Below are 14,877 nucleotides of genomic sequence, written 5' to 3' on the forward strand. Positions count from 1 at the left end.
CATTCATGAGAGCTTCATCTTTACCCACTCAGTTTCTGTAATTTCCTGTGTCCTCAAAATAGTGCTTAAAAAAAACCAAAAAATCCCAAGTGAAAGCATCTTGCTCACAGTTCTGCTGAATTGTTTATGATGTATGATCATCTGAACACACAGGCAGTTGGAGTGGGAACTGCAGCCAGCCAGTACAGCAGAGGCTGTTGGATACACTTCAGTCTAATAGTTAAACTGTGCACTTAGTTTGTTTACTGTAGTATCCTGGTGTTTATATATAGCTTAAGAATATCTCAGAGTTTGTTGTTCAGCTGCTGCCTACTGGAAAGGAACTTTAATAACTTAAAGGGAGAATAATCCAGTTCTGAAATGAGCCTGGATTTTATAGAAATGTGTACTGGCTTTGAGGCTGTTGTATTTGTTGAGGTATCGCTTGACCTTGAACCACTGATGCCTTTCTGCTGAGCAGTAATGCTAATGACTTTGCCACTTTAGAACATACTGCTGCTGCTAGGAGCTTTCAACCAGAGAACTTTTGAGAAAGTATGAAATATCATTGTCTTTTAATTTGCTTAGGAATTAATTTTTAATCTGAAGATCGGGGGATAAGAAAGCTTCTGAAGCTGGATTGTGTGTCTGTAGGAACTTGTACAGGTGTGACATGATTTAAAGCTGTTAACAGTTGTTTAGCTGCTGGTGCAGCTTGATAAAGAAATGGCATTAATCATGAGTACTGATATGGATGACTTTGAAGTCATTAACACTGACTTTGTGTTTAAAGAGCAGTATGGTCATTGATGGTCTTTGAGTGCCTGTGCAGTGCTACAGCTAATTTTCTAATGTGCTCACAGTTTTACCCATCAATAAAAATAAATGCCCTGACCTCATGACCAGCCATGTGTGCTTCCAGCTGTCAGCTTTCTGCTGTTGAAGTTACTGTTTACAGGGCAGGATAAAGAGGAAAAGTGATCTGGGGAACCAGACACTGAAAAAAAACACATGCAAAATCTGATTGAGGAAACATTACTGACCTGCTAGCTTGCTTGGATGTGGTTTTCCAGTTTATTGATCTTTTTATTAAGGTTGCTTTGAATCCTTGTTCAGATGAGAACTGCTTAAGACTGCTGTGGGCTGTACCAGAGTGAGGACACTTTAAGGGATGGTTCAAGTCTTTACTATTCCTTCTTAACTGAGTAGGTGCTTTTGAAATGAAAACATCATGCTTTGCCCAAGGAAAATACAGTTTAAAAAGGAGACATGGCATTTCAGCTGTAGTCTAGGATTCAACATTTTAATCTTTAAAACAAAACCTGCCTTGGATGCCATGTGCAAAGGTGCTTGTGTCACCTCTCTTGAGCTCAAAGGTGAACGTCTAAGGCGACCACCGCAGTCTTTGCTCTCTGTTGCCATCTTGGGGTGAACACTGACAATTCTGGGGGTGGGTGAGAAGAGTGGCACTACAAATGCATTCAGCAACAGGTTTTAAAAATACAGTGGGTGGTTCTGTTGACAGTCACTTCTATATTCAAAATATACTTCATTTAATGCTGCTTTTCGTGGTAATTTGGGAACTGAAATAACTTTGGTCTTGCCAGATTTATTAGGCAGTGTACTAAAGGGCATATCTATTTGGAAGCTTCTCTAAAGGCAGAATTAATATATGTGTATTGTGGGTTGTTAGGGGATTTTGTTTGTTTTTTATTTAAAGAGGAGAAAGTGATACTGAAACTTAGCTTTCTTCCCTCTTTTGGCAGATTTTCTTCACCAGTGGAGTGTGAGAAATAGAGACCGAAGAAGATGAGTGAGCTGGAACAGTTACGGCAGGAGGCAGAGCAGCTGCGAAATCAAATCAGAGTAAGAATTGCTAATTGTTTATTATTAACTGTAGAGTTCCTCCTCTAAAGGAATAAAATGTAAAGATCTAGTGACGCTATTTAAATCTATTACTTGTTCCTGTTGTGCAAAACTTAAAATGTTTTCAGAATATTTGTTTTAAAATCAGAAAAGTAAGCTTTTGGTGCAATGAAATGCATTCGTTGTGTTTCTTAAACAAAAGGGTTTATTTCCTGTTGAAATTTGCTCTGTTTTGTTATTAGGAGTGTATGTATGGATTGATTGATTGATTGATTGATTGTAATTAAAAAAAAAAAGGGAGCAGCCAACTTCTGGAACCTAGGCATGACAAATCAGGGTTAAAGGTATTGGAAAGCTTGTTTCTGGACTAAAAGTGACCACTGTGCTGCCACTCTTGAAAAGCAAGTCGAAGCATGGCATGTGAGGCAAAACCTTTCAGGGCTGGATGTCATTTCTACAAGCCTTATTTCTTTGCTTCCTGTTAAGCTATTTTCTTTTTGTTTTCTTTTTTTTTTCTTTTTAAACGTGGATTCCCCCATATGTGCTAATTTTTTGTTGAAATTACTCATTGATGATAACCCAAGTCTGAGCTGTCAAGCCTGAAGTCAATTTACCGGAAATCTATTGCAACATTGCCCGTATGTTTCAGTAGAGAGAAAAGTACCAACTATAATAAAGATCTTCAAAATCTGTTTATTCTTCATCAAAATTTCCTTTTACTAGGCAGGAAGCATTCATAAATCTGATTTGTGTGGGCATGCCTTATTTGCAAACGTTTCTGTCAGCCAAGGCTGTGGATTTCTTAGAACACGTTACATGCACATCGACTTTTTTAGCATGGCATCTGCTGGCAACACTTGTTCTGTGGTGGTCTGCTGCTTAGTGCACAGGACATGAGGCTGCTTATTAGTATCAGCCATGGCAGTAAACACACTTCATGTGTTAGCCAAGTTGGGGGCAAATGTTGCTTTCGTGGCTGCTCTCTCAGTATCATCCAAGGAGAGCTCTGTGCCCTATTGTTTTCACTTAATGCACTAATGAAAGGCAAGGTGGGGTCAGTCAGTCAGTGTTGTCTCAGAGAGTGCCCCTTCTAACAGCTCAGGAGAGAAATCAGAATAAATTTTACTTTAAAATACTGAAATTTAAGCTTTATTATAGCATTGCACAAATAAAAGGTGTACATAATTGTTTAGTCCTTCCTCTGCCTGATGTGTAATGCCTTTCTCACCACCTTAATGTTGGGGTGACCCAGTTAGTCTTCATTCCATCTGAGTAATCAGCCAGTCTGGTTTTATGCAAAATTGTGTTGTGTGGAGAAAGAGATACCAGGAAAGTAAGAGAGCTAGACTGCCTTGCAGGAATGGTTGCATTTTTAATTTTGGAGTATAAAGATCTGTTTGGCCTTTTGTATAAGAACTCCAATTTTGTGGCTTTAGGTTTCCCTTGTAACTCTGTCACTCAAACCTGTGACTGGATCTGTACAGGTGTAGCTGAGTAACCGTGGCTATTGCCATTGAGTGTTTTGGCTCAGCACTGGCATCAGGATTTGCCTCTTTGCATCTGAGTGCATGGTTGGATACCTTAAGCTTAATTTTAACTTCAGATTAATATGCAATTTAAAATGCTCCTGATGACTTAATATTAAAAAAAAAAAAATTCTGACCAGATCATTCCAGTTCATATTTTTCCAGGTGGCTGTTTTATCTTGCTTATTAAATCGCTGCAGAGCTTTCTTTCTAAATAGGTGTTTTGTTTGGGATGGGTAAGAGGATTAAAAAAAAAAAAGAAGAAAAAAAAGATTGTTTGGGTTTTTTTTAAAGTGTCTAGAATATCTGGTGGCTGGTAATTTTCAGGAATTACCTTGGATGCAATCCGAAGAAAAGGTGAGGTCACTAACAACATTCGATGTTTTATATATAGCTAACAGTTTGCTATCTTAGTTGTTTACAACTCTTGGGTTTTGCCTCATATTTTCTCTAACAATATAATCACAAAAAATCAGCATTGTGCTTACACAGTGAATTCCAGATAAGATTGTACCTAGCAGCTTCCTAAAGTGGAATAAACACCATGACTGGCCATTACCTAATGGACTTTTTGTAGTCTGCAATATTCTAGAAAGGTTTAATGATTTTACTTTTTTACTTTTTTTTTTTTTCTGGGTTAACAATTGCCTCCCTGTGCAGTTACTAATGACATTAGCTCTGTTCTGTACATAGGCTATGCTGGAGAGATAAAATAAGACTGCATGAATTTTTAGTGCAGAAAGTTTGGAATATCAATGAACAAAAAGCTAGGAGATAGCAGGATGGTTTTGTGGTTAACAGTGGATTCTTTGTTCTATGACAAAATTCCCCTACGTGTGTCCTCACTTTGAGAATTGAAATCCAGCATACAAATCTTGGAAGCGTTGCATACCTAGCACAATGTTGTTTGAAAGTCAATTTTCTTTCGAATAAATAAGAAACTGTATTTTAAAAAATACATATAACTTGGGGAAAATAATAAAATCTAAATGTGTGTGCTGGGAAACTGAGGACTGCACAGTGACGGAGTGGAAAGGTTTTTCTCCCAAAGTCTGCGTTGCCTACTGCATGAACTGAGAAAAATCCAGTTTTATAGAGGAGCTTTTTTTATATCGTGACACTAAGGATTCTGTTATAATGATGCATATGTAGAAATCACAGTTAAAATGTGAGAATTAAAATAGCCTGTTGAAACTTTGCTTCTCCTGCAATTTAAGTTGCCCACTGTATGGCAAGTATTAGACAGCCTCAAGTATCGATGTTGCTAATAGATCTTTCTTTAAGAAAAAAATTGCTGTGTTTCATTCAGACTGCATTCAGAATTCATTTTATTTTGAACGTTTTCAAGTATTTGAGCTAAACTAAACAATTAAAGTTGTTTCTTCCTGTGGATGAAAGAAGTTCTGAAGTGCTAGGGGATTTGCTGCTCTGGTATTTTAAACCCCTCCTGAATCCAGACGTCAACGTTTTATAAATATTTCTTCAGTTTAGACGTTTTAAAAATAAGTTGAGATGACTTAATCCATTCTCAGGCTTGCTTTCTGGGAGGAGAGCTATGAAGGGTGGTCAGAATAAACATGCACTAAAAAACTGGTTAAAGTTGCAACATCAAGTAACTCCTAAGCAAGAGCTTGAGAAATTTAGATCCTAGTCTGAATATGTTGATGCAGTTCCAAACTCTGCGAGTAAATGTTTTCATTCTTCCTCTAAAAGAGGACATTGTTACTAGTGTACAGATTGAACACTTACTAAGTTGGGGGTGAGAAGACAAATTAGTGGTGAAGGTGACCATGCCTTGTTTATGGGATGCCCACTTCATTGGTTACAGATTTTGGAAGGAATTTGGAGAAATTGCAAGGAGTTACAGAGGGTCTTGTGGCTGATCCTTTAGTACTGCTGTTGATAGTTTTATCTCTAATTTATGCTATAGAGTTCCTGTCTAATTTTAAGCTAATTATTTTAAACCATGCTTCTCAGAAGTGCTTGCTGACTGTGTGCCTATTTTTGTTTTTCAAAGAGGGGAGTCCAAGCTGCAGGAGTGCAGCACAATCGCAATTGGAACTGAAACCAGGGTTTTGCAAAATGTTGCAGACTAGGCTCAGTGCTGCTTGCCTGTGTCAGGTGTTTAATCTTACTCTGATCGTACAAATGAAAGTCAAGCCTGTTTTCGAGATAGGGTTGAATAATATGCAGAGAGCAAGTTGTATGCCCACAGAGTCTGAAATAATGAAAAAAGTCAACAATATCTGTATGGAGACCTGAGCACCGTCCGTTGCGTGAAATGAATGAGGGTGTAGTGATTATTTTTCTCTTTATTTTTTACCAAGTTGCATCAGCAGCTTCATCTTCTGCCCTGCTCTGCAGATCCTGCCTGTTAATTTTCATCCTGCCCCTCATAAGCAGCATCATCACACTGGCCATGGCAAGGGGTTTAATGCAAGGGCCTCATGTAGCACAAAGATTGCTAATCATGTATAATATGTGGTTGCTTTTTCAGGTGGATCGTTCTTCCCTTGGTGCTCAGCACATCCTGAGCAAGCACATCCACACCAGGGAAGGAATACAGGGAAGAGGGTAGGCACTGGGACTTAAGGATAGCTCCAAATGCCTTTGAATCTCATAGATTGTAGAAAGAGAGACTCAAAGGTTGCTGGGCATGGCCCTTCTTAAGTCCCTCTTCCTCCACTACCCCCAGCTTGTGTGTCAGTGCTTTAGAATCCTTGGACAATAAAACATGTTAGGGTGACAGAAGTCATACTGGCATGTAAGTTGTTGTTGGCTTGTGTCTTTTTGAGTGTGGTGAAGTCTAGCTTAAGAGTTACTTTTCCTTTAGATACCTTCTCTCAACTGATGCTTATAATTTCCTCTCAGATTCAAATTGTTCCATTCTTTTGTTTCAGGATGCAAGGAAAGCGTGTAGTGACACAACTCTTGCTCAGGTGTGTATAGGCTGTTTGTTACTTGATGGATAAAAGAAATAAAAATCCTTAAAATTTATGATTGAAAAACGATCCTGTTTACTAATTGAAAGAATAAAGTGGAAGAAGCCTTTGAAAGTGTACCAGGTATTTGTACAGTTACTTAAAACAAAGCAAAACAATCCCACAAAAACCCAAGCAAATAAACAAAACAGCAAAAAAAACCCCAAACCACCACTTTAATGGATCCTACTTCCACTTTACCTTTTGAATAGACTGTTTATTGTGTTTAATATATTTAGAAAAACTTAAATAAATGCCTATTTTGGAAACAAAAGTTGTTTTGCCTTTAAAGTTCTGCCATGCTTTAAAAAGTAACAGTGTAGTTAATATCGGAGGATTTTTCATCCCTTGGATTTAACTGAAAGCTTTCATATTTTATAATCTGAAGTAGGCTCAGTATTACACAGTGTTATTTAAAAATCCCAACACTTCCTGAAGTTTCAGGTCTAGGCACCGTGAAGTGTGTTGGTGTATCCTCTGCAGAATATTTTGCTCAGTGTTGCAAAGACCTAATCCTGGGTTTGTACACTAGTATCTTTTTTTGATGTTGTGTGCCAAGATAGATTATGTTCTATCAAAGTTCAAATGTGTTTAGTTATCTTGCATATTAAAAATAGTTCTCAGTATCTCAGGAGTTTGTTTTATTTATTTTTAGATCACAACAAGTCTGGACTCAGTGGGTCGAATTCAAATGCGAACAAGGCGTACGCTTAGAGGTCACTTAGCCAAAATCTATGCTATGCACTGGGGATCTGACTCAAGGTTTGTACAAGTGATTCTTAAACCTTCAGTTTAAGGGTTAGAAATGAGATTGTCAACCTCAGAACTGATATCAGGCTTTGGGACCTGTATGGTGTTGGTGCCGTTGCAGGGATAACACAGACCATGACTGTGGTGGGGTTTTTGTCTTTAGTTATAGTTTGCATTTTTAAAAGTGGTGAGGACTGCATAGGGTTAATAGTGAAGCCTTGGCTGAAAGAAGAAGTCCTTTGCTTGTTTTTACCACAGACATTTTATTTTGCCTTGTCCTTCTAGTTTTAACTAAGTTCTTTTATTTTGCCTTGTCCTTCTAGTTTTAACTAAGTTCTTTAAGTTCTTAAGCAGAGGAGGGTATGTGGTCAAACAGATTTTTGGAATGATGGATATTAATATTTTCCAATACAAGAGAGACATCCCTGTGACAACAGAGATTTAAAGACTTTGCAGACAAATTTTATTTCATAGGGGAAAAAAAGATCCTCTTGTACAGAACAGGGAAGAATCTCTTAGCTTCTAGGAAGGACTTTTGTTATGCTGCCTTTAGAGCAACAAATGGTCAGATGTTAACATTGCCTCATGGTCTACTCTGTCATGTAGTCCAGAATGAAATACATCTAGAATCTGCCCTCATGTGATGGTTTTAAGACTGTCTTTTTAATTTTTCTTCACAAACTTTGAGCAGAGAGCAGATTCCCCTAATTTTCCCCTACATTTCAGGTTATCTTTGTGTGTAGTTAAGATATTAGTGTATGAAAAATAAAAGCAACTGTGGAGAGAGTTCATAAAATGTTTTTTTCAGTAAGTTGCTTGGTCTAGTTTTGTCCCATTATTGATCATGAATCCCTGTGGACACGTGATTCTTTGATCAGGTAATGTGTTGATCTTTGCAGATTTTTTTACCAGCAAATGCTGTGCTCTGTCTTATGTTGTGTCTCACCCTCCCCAGAATAAGCAGAGGATAATAAAGGAATTAAGACATTTCTGAATCACTTGGTAGTCATGCATGATGCATGTCTATTTTGAGGTTCTTCTAGTTTGTTTTGTATTAACATATTTTCCTTTGTGTTTATATTTAGGCTACTAGTCAGTGCTTCTCAAGATGGAAAATTAATTATTTGGGATAGTTATACGACAAATAAGGTAGAGTTATTTATAATCCATATCAAAAATTCATGCATAATGTGTGTATAAGGGAGCTTGTGTCTACTTTTCTTGTAGTTGCAACATAAAACTGAAAAGAAGCAGGCTTTTCCTAATTCAGGAATTGTATTTTTAGTTTATGGGTTTTTTTCTTCCATGACTAGCTGGTTACTAGTTGTGTGTTGTAGGCTGTCTCTCAGAAGCAATAGTTCTAGGTAATATGCAACATATTCACCTTGATTTGCTAGTGCAGAAGCTTGTATCTGATATTCTCTGCCTGCGTGGTGTTACTTCTGGAACTAATTTGGTTTTAAACTGTAGAAATATATGACCTCAGAATTTACAAGAGTGGTTTGCTATTGAGGGCAGAGAAACTGGGAGCAGGGAGGAAAAAAAGAAAAAAGGCAGTTGTTTAATGAGAAAACCTGAGGCAGAGTATGGAGTGGTGGTCTGCTTCTGTAAACTGTCTGGTCTCCAGGGGTGCAGCCATCCCATTTTATAACCTATAGTTCAGAGATGCAGAAGAATTGGACAAAGAAATCCAAGCAGAATAAACAAATGTTGTAAGTGTTTGAATTTAGAATAGCTTTGCTATTAAATAATGTACTGAATAGTAATGTAGATCTACCCTGGAGACTACAGATGTTTTTCATGCTAGTGTATATATATATGTATGTGTGTATAAATAGCAGATGGGTTGTAATATGTTGTAAAAATCAAAGTACTGAAACTGATGATAGGCAATCTGCTCCAAACCATTAACTGAGGGTATGAATGCCCTCAGTGAAGAATGAAAGCCAACCTGTGACATAGCTTCATGAGCTCTGTCTCTCTGCAGATGCACGCCATTCCGTTGAGATCCTCCTGGGTGATGACTTGTGCGTATGCACCTTCTGGAAACTACGTGGCCTGTGGTGGATTGGACAACATCTGTTCCATATACAACTTAAAAACCAGAGAGGGCAATGTGAGAGTGAGCAGAGAGTTGCCAGGACATACAGGTCAGCCATATTCTTGATGCAGCTTCATTTTTGTATCCTGCCAGACGAAACAGTCTGGCTTTGAGGTGTAATGTGAACTGCAAGATAGTGTTGTTGGTTACAGACTAGCTGTGGGAGAACTTTAATCACTGCTCTTGGATTTTAACCTTCAAGTTACTATTCCTGGGTCCGATAACTAATGTAACTATTTTGGTTTTAGGATACTTGTCCTGTTGTCGTTTTCTAGATGACAACCAAATTGTCACTAGCTCAGGAGACACCACTTGGTGAGTTTATGAGTTCTGTTAGCCTTTCCTTCCCCTTCCCCCTGCTTTTGTTTTTCACTCTCTCCAGTGACTTAATTTGCATTAAAAACTGAAACTCTCACCTAAGTGCATCCCTTGTGTTAATGTTGTGGCTTTATCCACAGCGCTTTGTGGGATATCGAGACTGGTCAGCAGACCACCACATTCACTGGGCACACTGGCGACGTGATGAGTCTCTCCCTAAGTCCAGACATGAGGACTTTCGTGTCGGGTGCCTGTGATGCCTCCTCCAAGCTTTGGGATATCCGAGATGGGATGTGCAGGCAGTCGTTCACAGGCCACGTGTCAGATATTAATGCAGTGTGTGTAAGTGATCATTTGTATTTCCATGTGGGAGGAAAGGAGGAGGATAAAAGCTGTAGTTGCAGAATTCAGTTTATAGTCTTCTGGGTTATCTTATAGGCTCTGGGGAGACCTGTGATGGGTTGAAAATTCTGCCCCCCCCTCCTCCCCCAGCATTAAATTTTCCAGACCAGCTTGGTTGGAGGCAAATGAAAACTCTGTTTACAAGCAAAACTACAATCTGCAATGAATATGTACAAATATACAGTATTTACAATATTTACAATTAATAAACAGCACAAGGACCCGCTGGCCAAAGACCAGGGGAAGCTGCAACAGATTCTCCCTTCCCTGCCTCCTCCCTACCCCCCTGTACACAAGGGACAAGAGACAGAATCAGAAAAGTTAGTACCAGTCAAAACAATGCAGTCAAGGTCAAGCAGAAGCCAGCAGAAGCACAGAGTTACTATCTCCTAGCCCAAGGAAGCGAAAAGAGAGAGAGATTGTTTTGGGAACCAAATCTTAGAGTAGATATCTTTCCAATGGGACTGTTTAGAACTATCTTTATTTTCCTTTTTACATCCAATAGTGATTTATTTACATTTTACTACTTTTCTGTTCAAGATCTGTGAAACATTTTAAAGGCATAGCCTAAAACTACCACAAGACCTAACAGCAGCCTTCCAGTACCTGAAAGATGGAGAGAGCCTGTTTACAAAGGCCTGTAGTGATAGGACGAGGGGCAATGGCTTCAAACTAAGGAAGGGCAGATTTAGATTGGACGTTAGGAACAGGTTCTTTACTATGAGGGTGGTAGAACACTGGAACAGGTTGCCCAGGAAGGTGGTTGAGGCCCCATTCCTGGAGATATTCAAAGAGGGGCTTGACAGGTCTCTGGGCGCCTGATCTAGTTGAGGTGAGGATGTCCCTGCTGACTGCAGAGGGGATTGGACTAGATGACCTTTGGAGGTCCCTTCCAACCCAGACCCATGATTTAAAATGAGTTCCTTCATTAGGGGAGAGACTGTTATATTGTATGTAATGAGGAGAGTTGTTTAATAACTTACAATCCAGTTTATATCTAAATTATTATTACTGCTTCTTATGATGCATTGGAGTGTTCTTGGAATGGTTTCAGCTGTGGTTTTGTTCAGTAACTGAGACCTTTTTTAAGAAGTGAAGAATGGAGGAGGGAAACTTTGCATTGCAGCAATGTGTTAAAACCTGAAAATGGTAGATAAATGTGGTATACTGAGAGGGTGCAAAATAGCCAGGCATCCTCATCTGAAAATTTTTTGTTGAACAAAAATGTAAGTAATACCTTCTGTTGAAAAGAGCTTTCAGGGAAATATTCTGGAAAGCAAAGTTAAAATCAGTACTTATGTTGAATATTCATCCCTGGAATAATTTGGTAATATTTATAAACTGGATTGTATTTCCTCTCTGTCATTGTAACACTATGTTCTGATCTGCAAGATACAAGCTCTGATAAATAGGGAATGAAATCTAAGTCTAAGCTGCATCTGTTTTTGATAAACATGAAAAATTATTAGGGCTGAGAAAATTCCAAAAGCATGACCAACAGAAAAAATGCAGTTCCTATACTTAGACCTGAATCCTGAGACGTGTTGAACTCTTTTCATTCCCACTTCAATCAACATGGCTGCTGCAAGAATGACTCTGACTTGGAATAGACTTTGTTTTTTTGGAAATTGAATTGCTTGCTTGCAGTCTTCTGTCCTGGCTGAGCCAACCTGGGTGACCAGCTCAGGATGGAACATTGTGTACAAACCACTTCACTCAGGTCTTCCTGGCCCACAGCCAGAGTGTGCATAACTCTGTTTTGTTGCATTCCCTTTGACTCCTGTTATCTGGGAGCTGTCTGGGTAAAATTCCAGTCATTCAGGTGCTCCCCATGGTATTCTAGAAGCGTTCCGTTGCCTAGCTCTGTGTGTGCATTGTTTTTAACACGCAGGGGGTTATTTTTGCTTCAAAATAAGGAATTGTGCCTGTGTCTGGTCATCCTGCTGAAGTAACCCCCTCCAGGTGTTTGAAATGCCGCACGGGCGATGCGTTTCTCCGGTGTCAGACCTCTCTCTCTCTTCATTCCAACTTCCAGTTTTTCCCCAATGGACATGCGTTTGCCACTGGCTCTGACGACGCCACTTGCCGACTCTTTGACCTGCGTGCAGATCAGGAGCTGATGATGTACTCACACGACAACATCATCTGTGGTATCACTTCTGTAGCCTTCTCAAAGAGCGGCCGCCTCTTGCTAGCGGGTTACGACGACTTCAACTGCAACGTCTGGGATACCCTGAAAGGGGAGAGAGCAGGTGAGTGCACACCGCTGCAGTCAGCTGGAGCTTTCTCTTTCCTTAGCAGAAGATGGATATTCAAAATGCATGCAAACTGCAGAGCCAGCCCATTGACAGTGCTGTTTGCAGAGTTGTAGAATGATAGGGGTTGGAAGGGACCTCCAGAGATCATTGAGTCCAACCCCCCTGCCAGAGCAGGATCACTTAGGGCAGGCCACACAGGAACGCATCCAGGTGGGTTTTGAAAGTCTCCAGAGGAGACTCCACACCCTCTCTGGGCAGCCTGTTCCAGTAAAGTGTCTCCTTGTGTTGAGGTGGAACCTCCTATACTCTAGCTTGTACCCATTGTTCCTTGTGGTATTCCTGGGCACTGCTGAAAAGAGACTGGCACCTTCATTTAACACCCACCCCTCAGATACTTATAGACATTAATCAGATCCTCTCTCTGTCTTCTCTTCTGAAGACTGAACAGCCCCAGTTCTCTCAGTCTTTTTTCATGGGAGAGATGTTCAAGTCCCTTAATCATCCTCATAGATCCTCCAGCAGATCACTCTCTCTCTTGAATTGGAAGCCCAAAATTTGATACAGTATTCTAGGTGTCGCCTCACCTGGCAGAGTAGAGGGGGAGGACAGCCTTCCTAGACCTGCTGGACACTCTTCTTAATGCACCCCAGGATGCCATTGGTCCTCTTGGCCACAAGGGCACATTGCTTGTCCCTTGGATAAGTTGCTGCCCTAGGGCTCCAAGGTCTTTCTCCATGGAGCTGCTTTCCATCAGGACAACCCCTAGTCTGTACTGGTGCCTGCTGTTATTCCTCCCCACATGCAGTACTCTACACTTGTCCTTATTGAACTTCACGAAGTTCACCTTTGCCTGGCTCTCCAGCCTGTTGCTGGTGTGGTGGACTCGGTTAGCTTCCATTTCACACAGTTTTCTGCTGCAATGGCATCTTTTCACTCTATTGCTTTTGGTTATATCTTCCAGTTGTTGCATGCATTACAGTTTCATCTTTCTGATGTGTGCAGTAAATGTTCCAGTCAGTGAAATGCTCCTGTTCTTGGATATTAGCCACTATGTATCTGTGTGCTGGAAGATGCCAGCTCTTAGAGGCTAAGGAACAGCCTCCAGAATTGTCTTATGTCTACAGAAAACTTCACTCCAGTGTAGGAAATTGAGCAGTACAAAATTTGCATTGACTTTTGCACCCAGAAGAGGAAGTAATTCAGATAGTAGTAAGTTACTGTAGTCTGTCTGCTTTGGAGACCTTAATTTCCTGCTGTTGGAAAGGAGGGGTTGTGGGCAGTTACAGTCCTCGAGTTAGTCACTCCTGTCAGGATAGTGTGGTTATAGCACAGCTGCATCTTCCTCACTTTGTACAATAGTTTCTGAACTGTGATTGTGCTGTTGAGGCTGGAAGTACATCCTTTTCCTTAAGGGACATGGACAAGCTGAGCTTTAATGGATGTGGCACCTTGGGAGAACAGAGTGCAACGATGGGTACAAGGAAAGCAAAGGCAAAGCAGAAAGAGGCCAGGCACAGTGATGGTTTCCTCATAGTCTGGCACAGTACATGGAGGGGTTTCTAATCCTCAGGGTTTGCGAAACATGGGGAAATCAAGGTGGTTCCTGTATCTAGGCCATTGTCAGAAGACATCACATTTAATTTTGGAAGGACTTGATGGCTGAAATTGTGGACAGTATTGCTGAAAATGGAGATAAATGTTTGATTAGGATTGAGGAGGTCTTTGGGGCAGAAAGAAGAAGTTGTAAGGGTGGAGAGGAAAATGGAGGCAATATTATGTTGTATGCGTTTTAAAAACCTCATTGTTGAGTGCCTTGATACAGCTTTTGTGAGGTATAGAACTCTTCAGGGTAAAGACAAGAAGGGTGAGTAGAGCTTGCATTGCATCCTCTTTTGGCAACTTCGAAGACTTAGCTGGGAGAGCAGAGTAAGAGCTGAAACCCCTGGCACCCTGTGGATACTAACTGCGATTGCTTCTTCTTTTCTAGGTGTCCTTGCTGGCCATGACAACCGTGTCAGCTGTTTAGGTGTTACTGATGACGGCATGGCTGTAGCTACAGGGTCTTGGGACAGTTTTCTCAGAATCTGGAATTAACTGGGAGCCAAATATGTACATTCTCCATTTGAGATCTGGAGAGATCAATGCTGCAGCCTATAGCTGTGAAATAACATTTCTACCTTGTATTTGCAGGTGAAGTTTTTCTATTCACTGATTATTACACAAAAAAGGCTTTCTGTAAACTAGAATAAAAATTAAAAAAAAAAAAAATCAAGTGAAGAAATAGGGGAGGGGGGAAGAAATCACTGACTTTTTAAAGGGGCCAGCACACATAATCATGGTGACCGACAAACTAAGAGCCAGTCTTTTTGTTTTTGGTGGTTTGGTTAGATTGTCCTTGAAGGGTTTTTGCTTGTGCTCAGTCTGCTAATTCTGTGCTTTGGGGTTTGGTTTGGGTTTTGGTTTTTTTTTTTTTTTTTGTACATAACAAAATATACACATTATAGCAGCCAATCATGTAACATTTGTCTGTATGTAAAGAAACATGTTTGCATTTTTTTAAGGAACTACATTTATAGCTTTGCTTTTTAACCCGAGATGTCACTTCTGAGTTTTGTAGTGGGTGAACTAGGTTGCTGTTTTAAATGTTTTTGTGAATTTCCTGTAGATAAAGTGAAGCCAATGGTATGTCTGTGTTT

General features: G+C 40.0%; 1 protein-coding gene across 1 annotated transcript in view; it reads left to right on the top strand.

Annotated features, from left to right (window-relative positions):
- The window catches only part of GNB4 (G protein subunit beta 4), a 28,531-nt gene extending 14,206 nt beyond the window's left edge, over nucleotides 1-14,325 (top strand). The window contains exons 2-10 of the mRNA XM_054386299.1: nucleotides 1,746-1,845; nucleotides 6,272-6,310; nucleotides 7,008-7,114; nucleotides 8,188-8,251; nucleotides 9,090-9,252; nucleotides 9,452-9,518; nucleotides 9,662-9,863; nucleotides 11,959-12,175; nucleotides 14,169-14,325. Of these exons, the coding sequence (XP_054242274.1) occupies nucleotides 1,789-1,845; nucleotides 6,272-6,310; nucleotides 7,008-7,114; nucleotides 8,188-8,251; nucleotides 9,090-9,252; nucleotides 9,452-9,518; nucleotides 9,662-9,863; nucleotides 11,959-12,175; nucleotides 14,169-14,275 (1,023 nt within the window). The 5' untranslated portion in view covers nucleotides 1,746-1,788 and the 3' untranslated portion in view covers nucleotides 14,276-14,325. The remainder of the gene's footprint in view (nucleotides 1-1,745; nucleotides 1,846-6,271; nucleotides 6,311-7,007; nucleotides 7,115-8,187; nucleotides 8,252-9,089; nucleotides 9,253-9,451; nucleotides 9,519-9,661; nucleotides 9,864-11,958; nucleotides 12,176-14,168) is intronic.
- Nucleotides 14,326-14,877: the final 552 nt, after the last annotated feature.

Source organism: Indicator indicator, chromosome 13 (assembly GCF_027791375.1).
Source record: "Indicator indicator isolate 239-I01 chromosome 13, UM_Iind_1.1, whole genome shotgun sequence".
In the NCBI taxonomy this organism is placed as follows: domain Eukaryota; kingdom Metazoa; phylum Chordata; class Aves; order Piciformes; family Indicatoridae; genus Indicator; species Indicator indicator.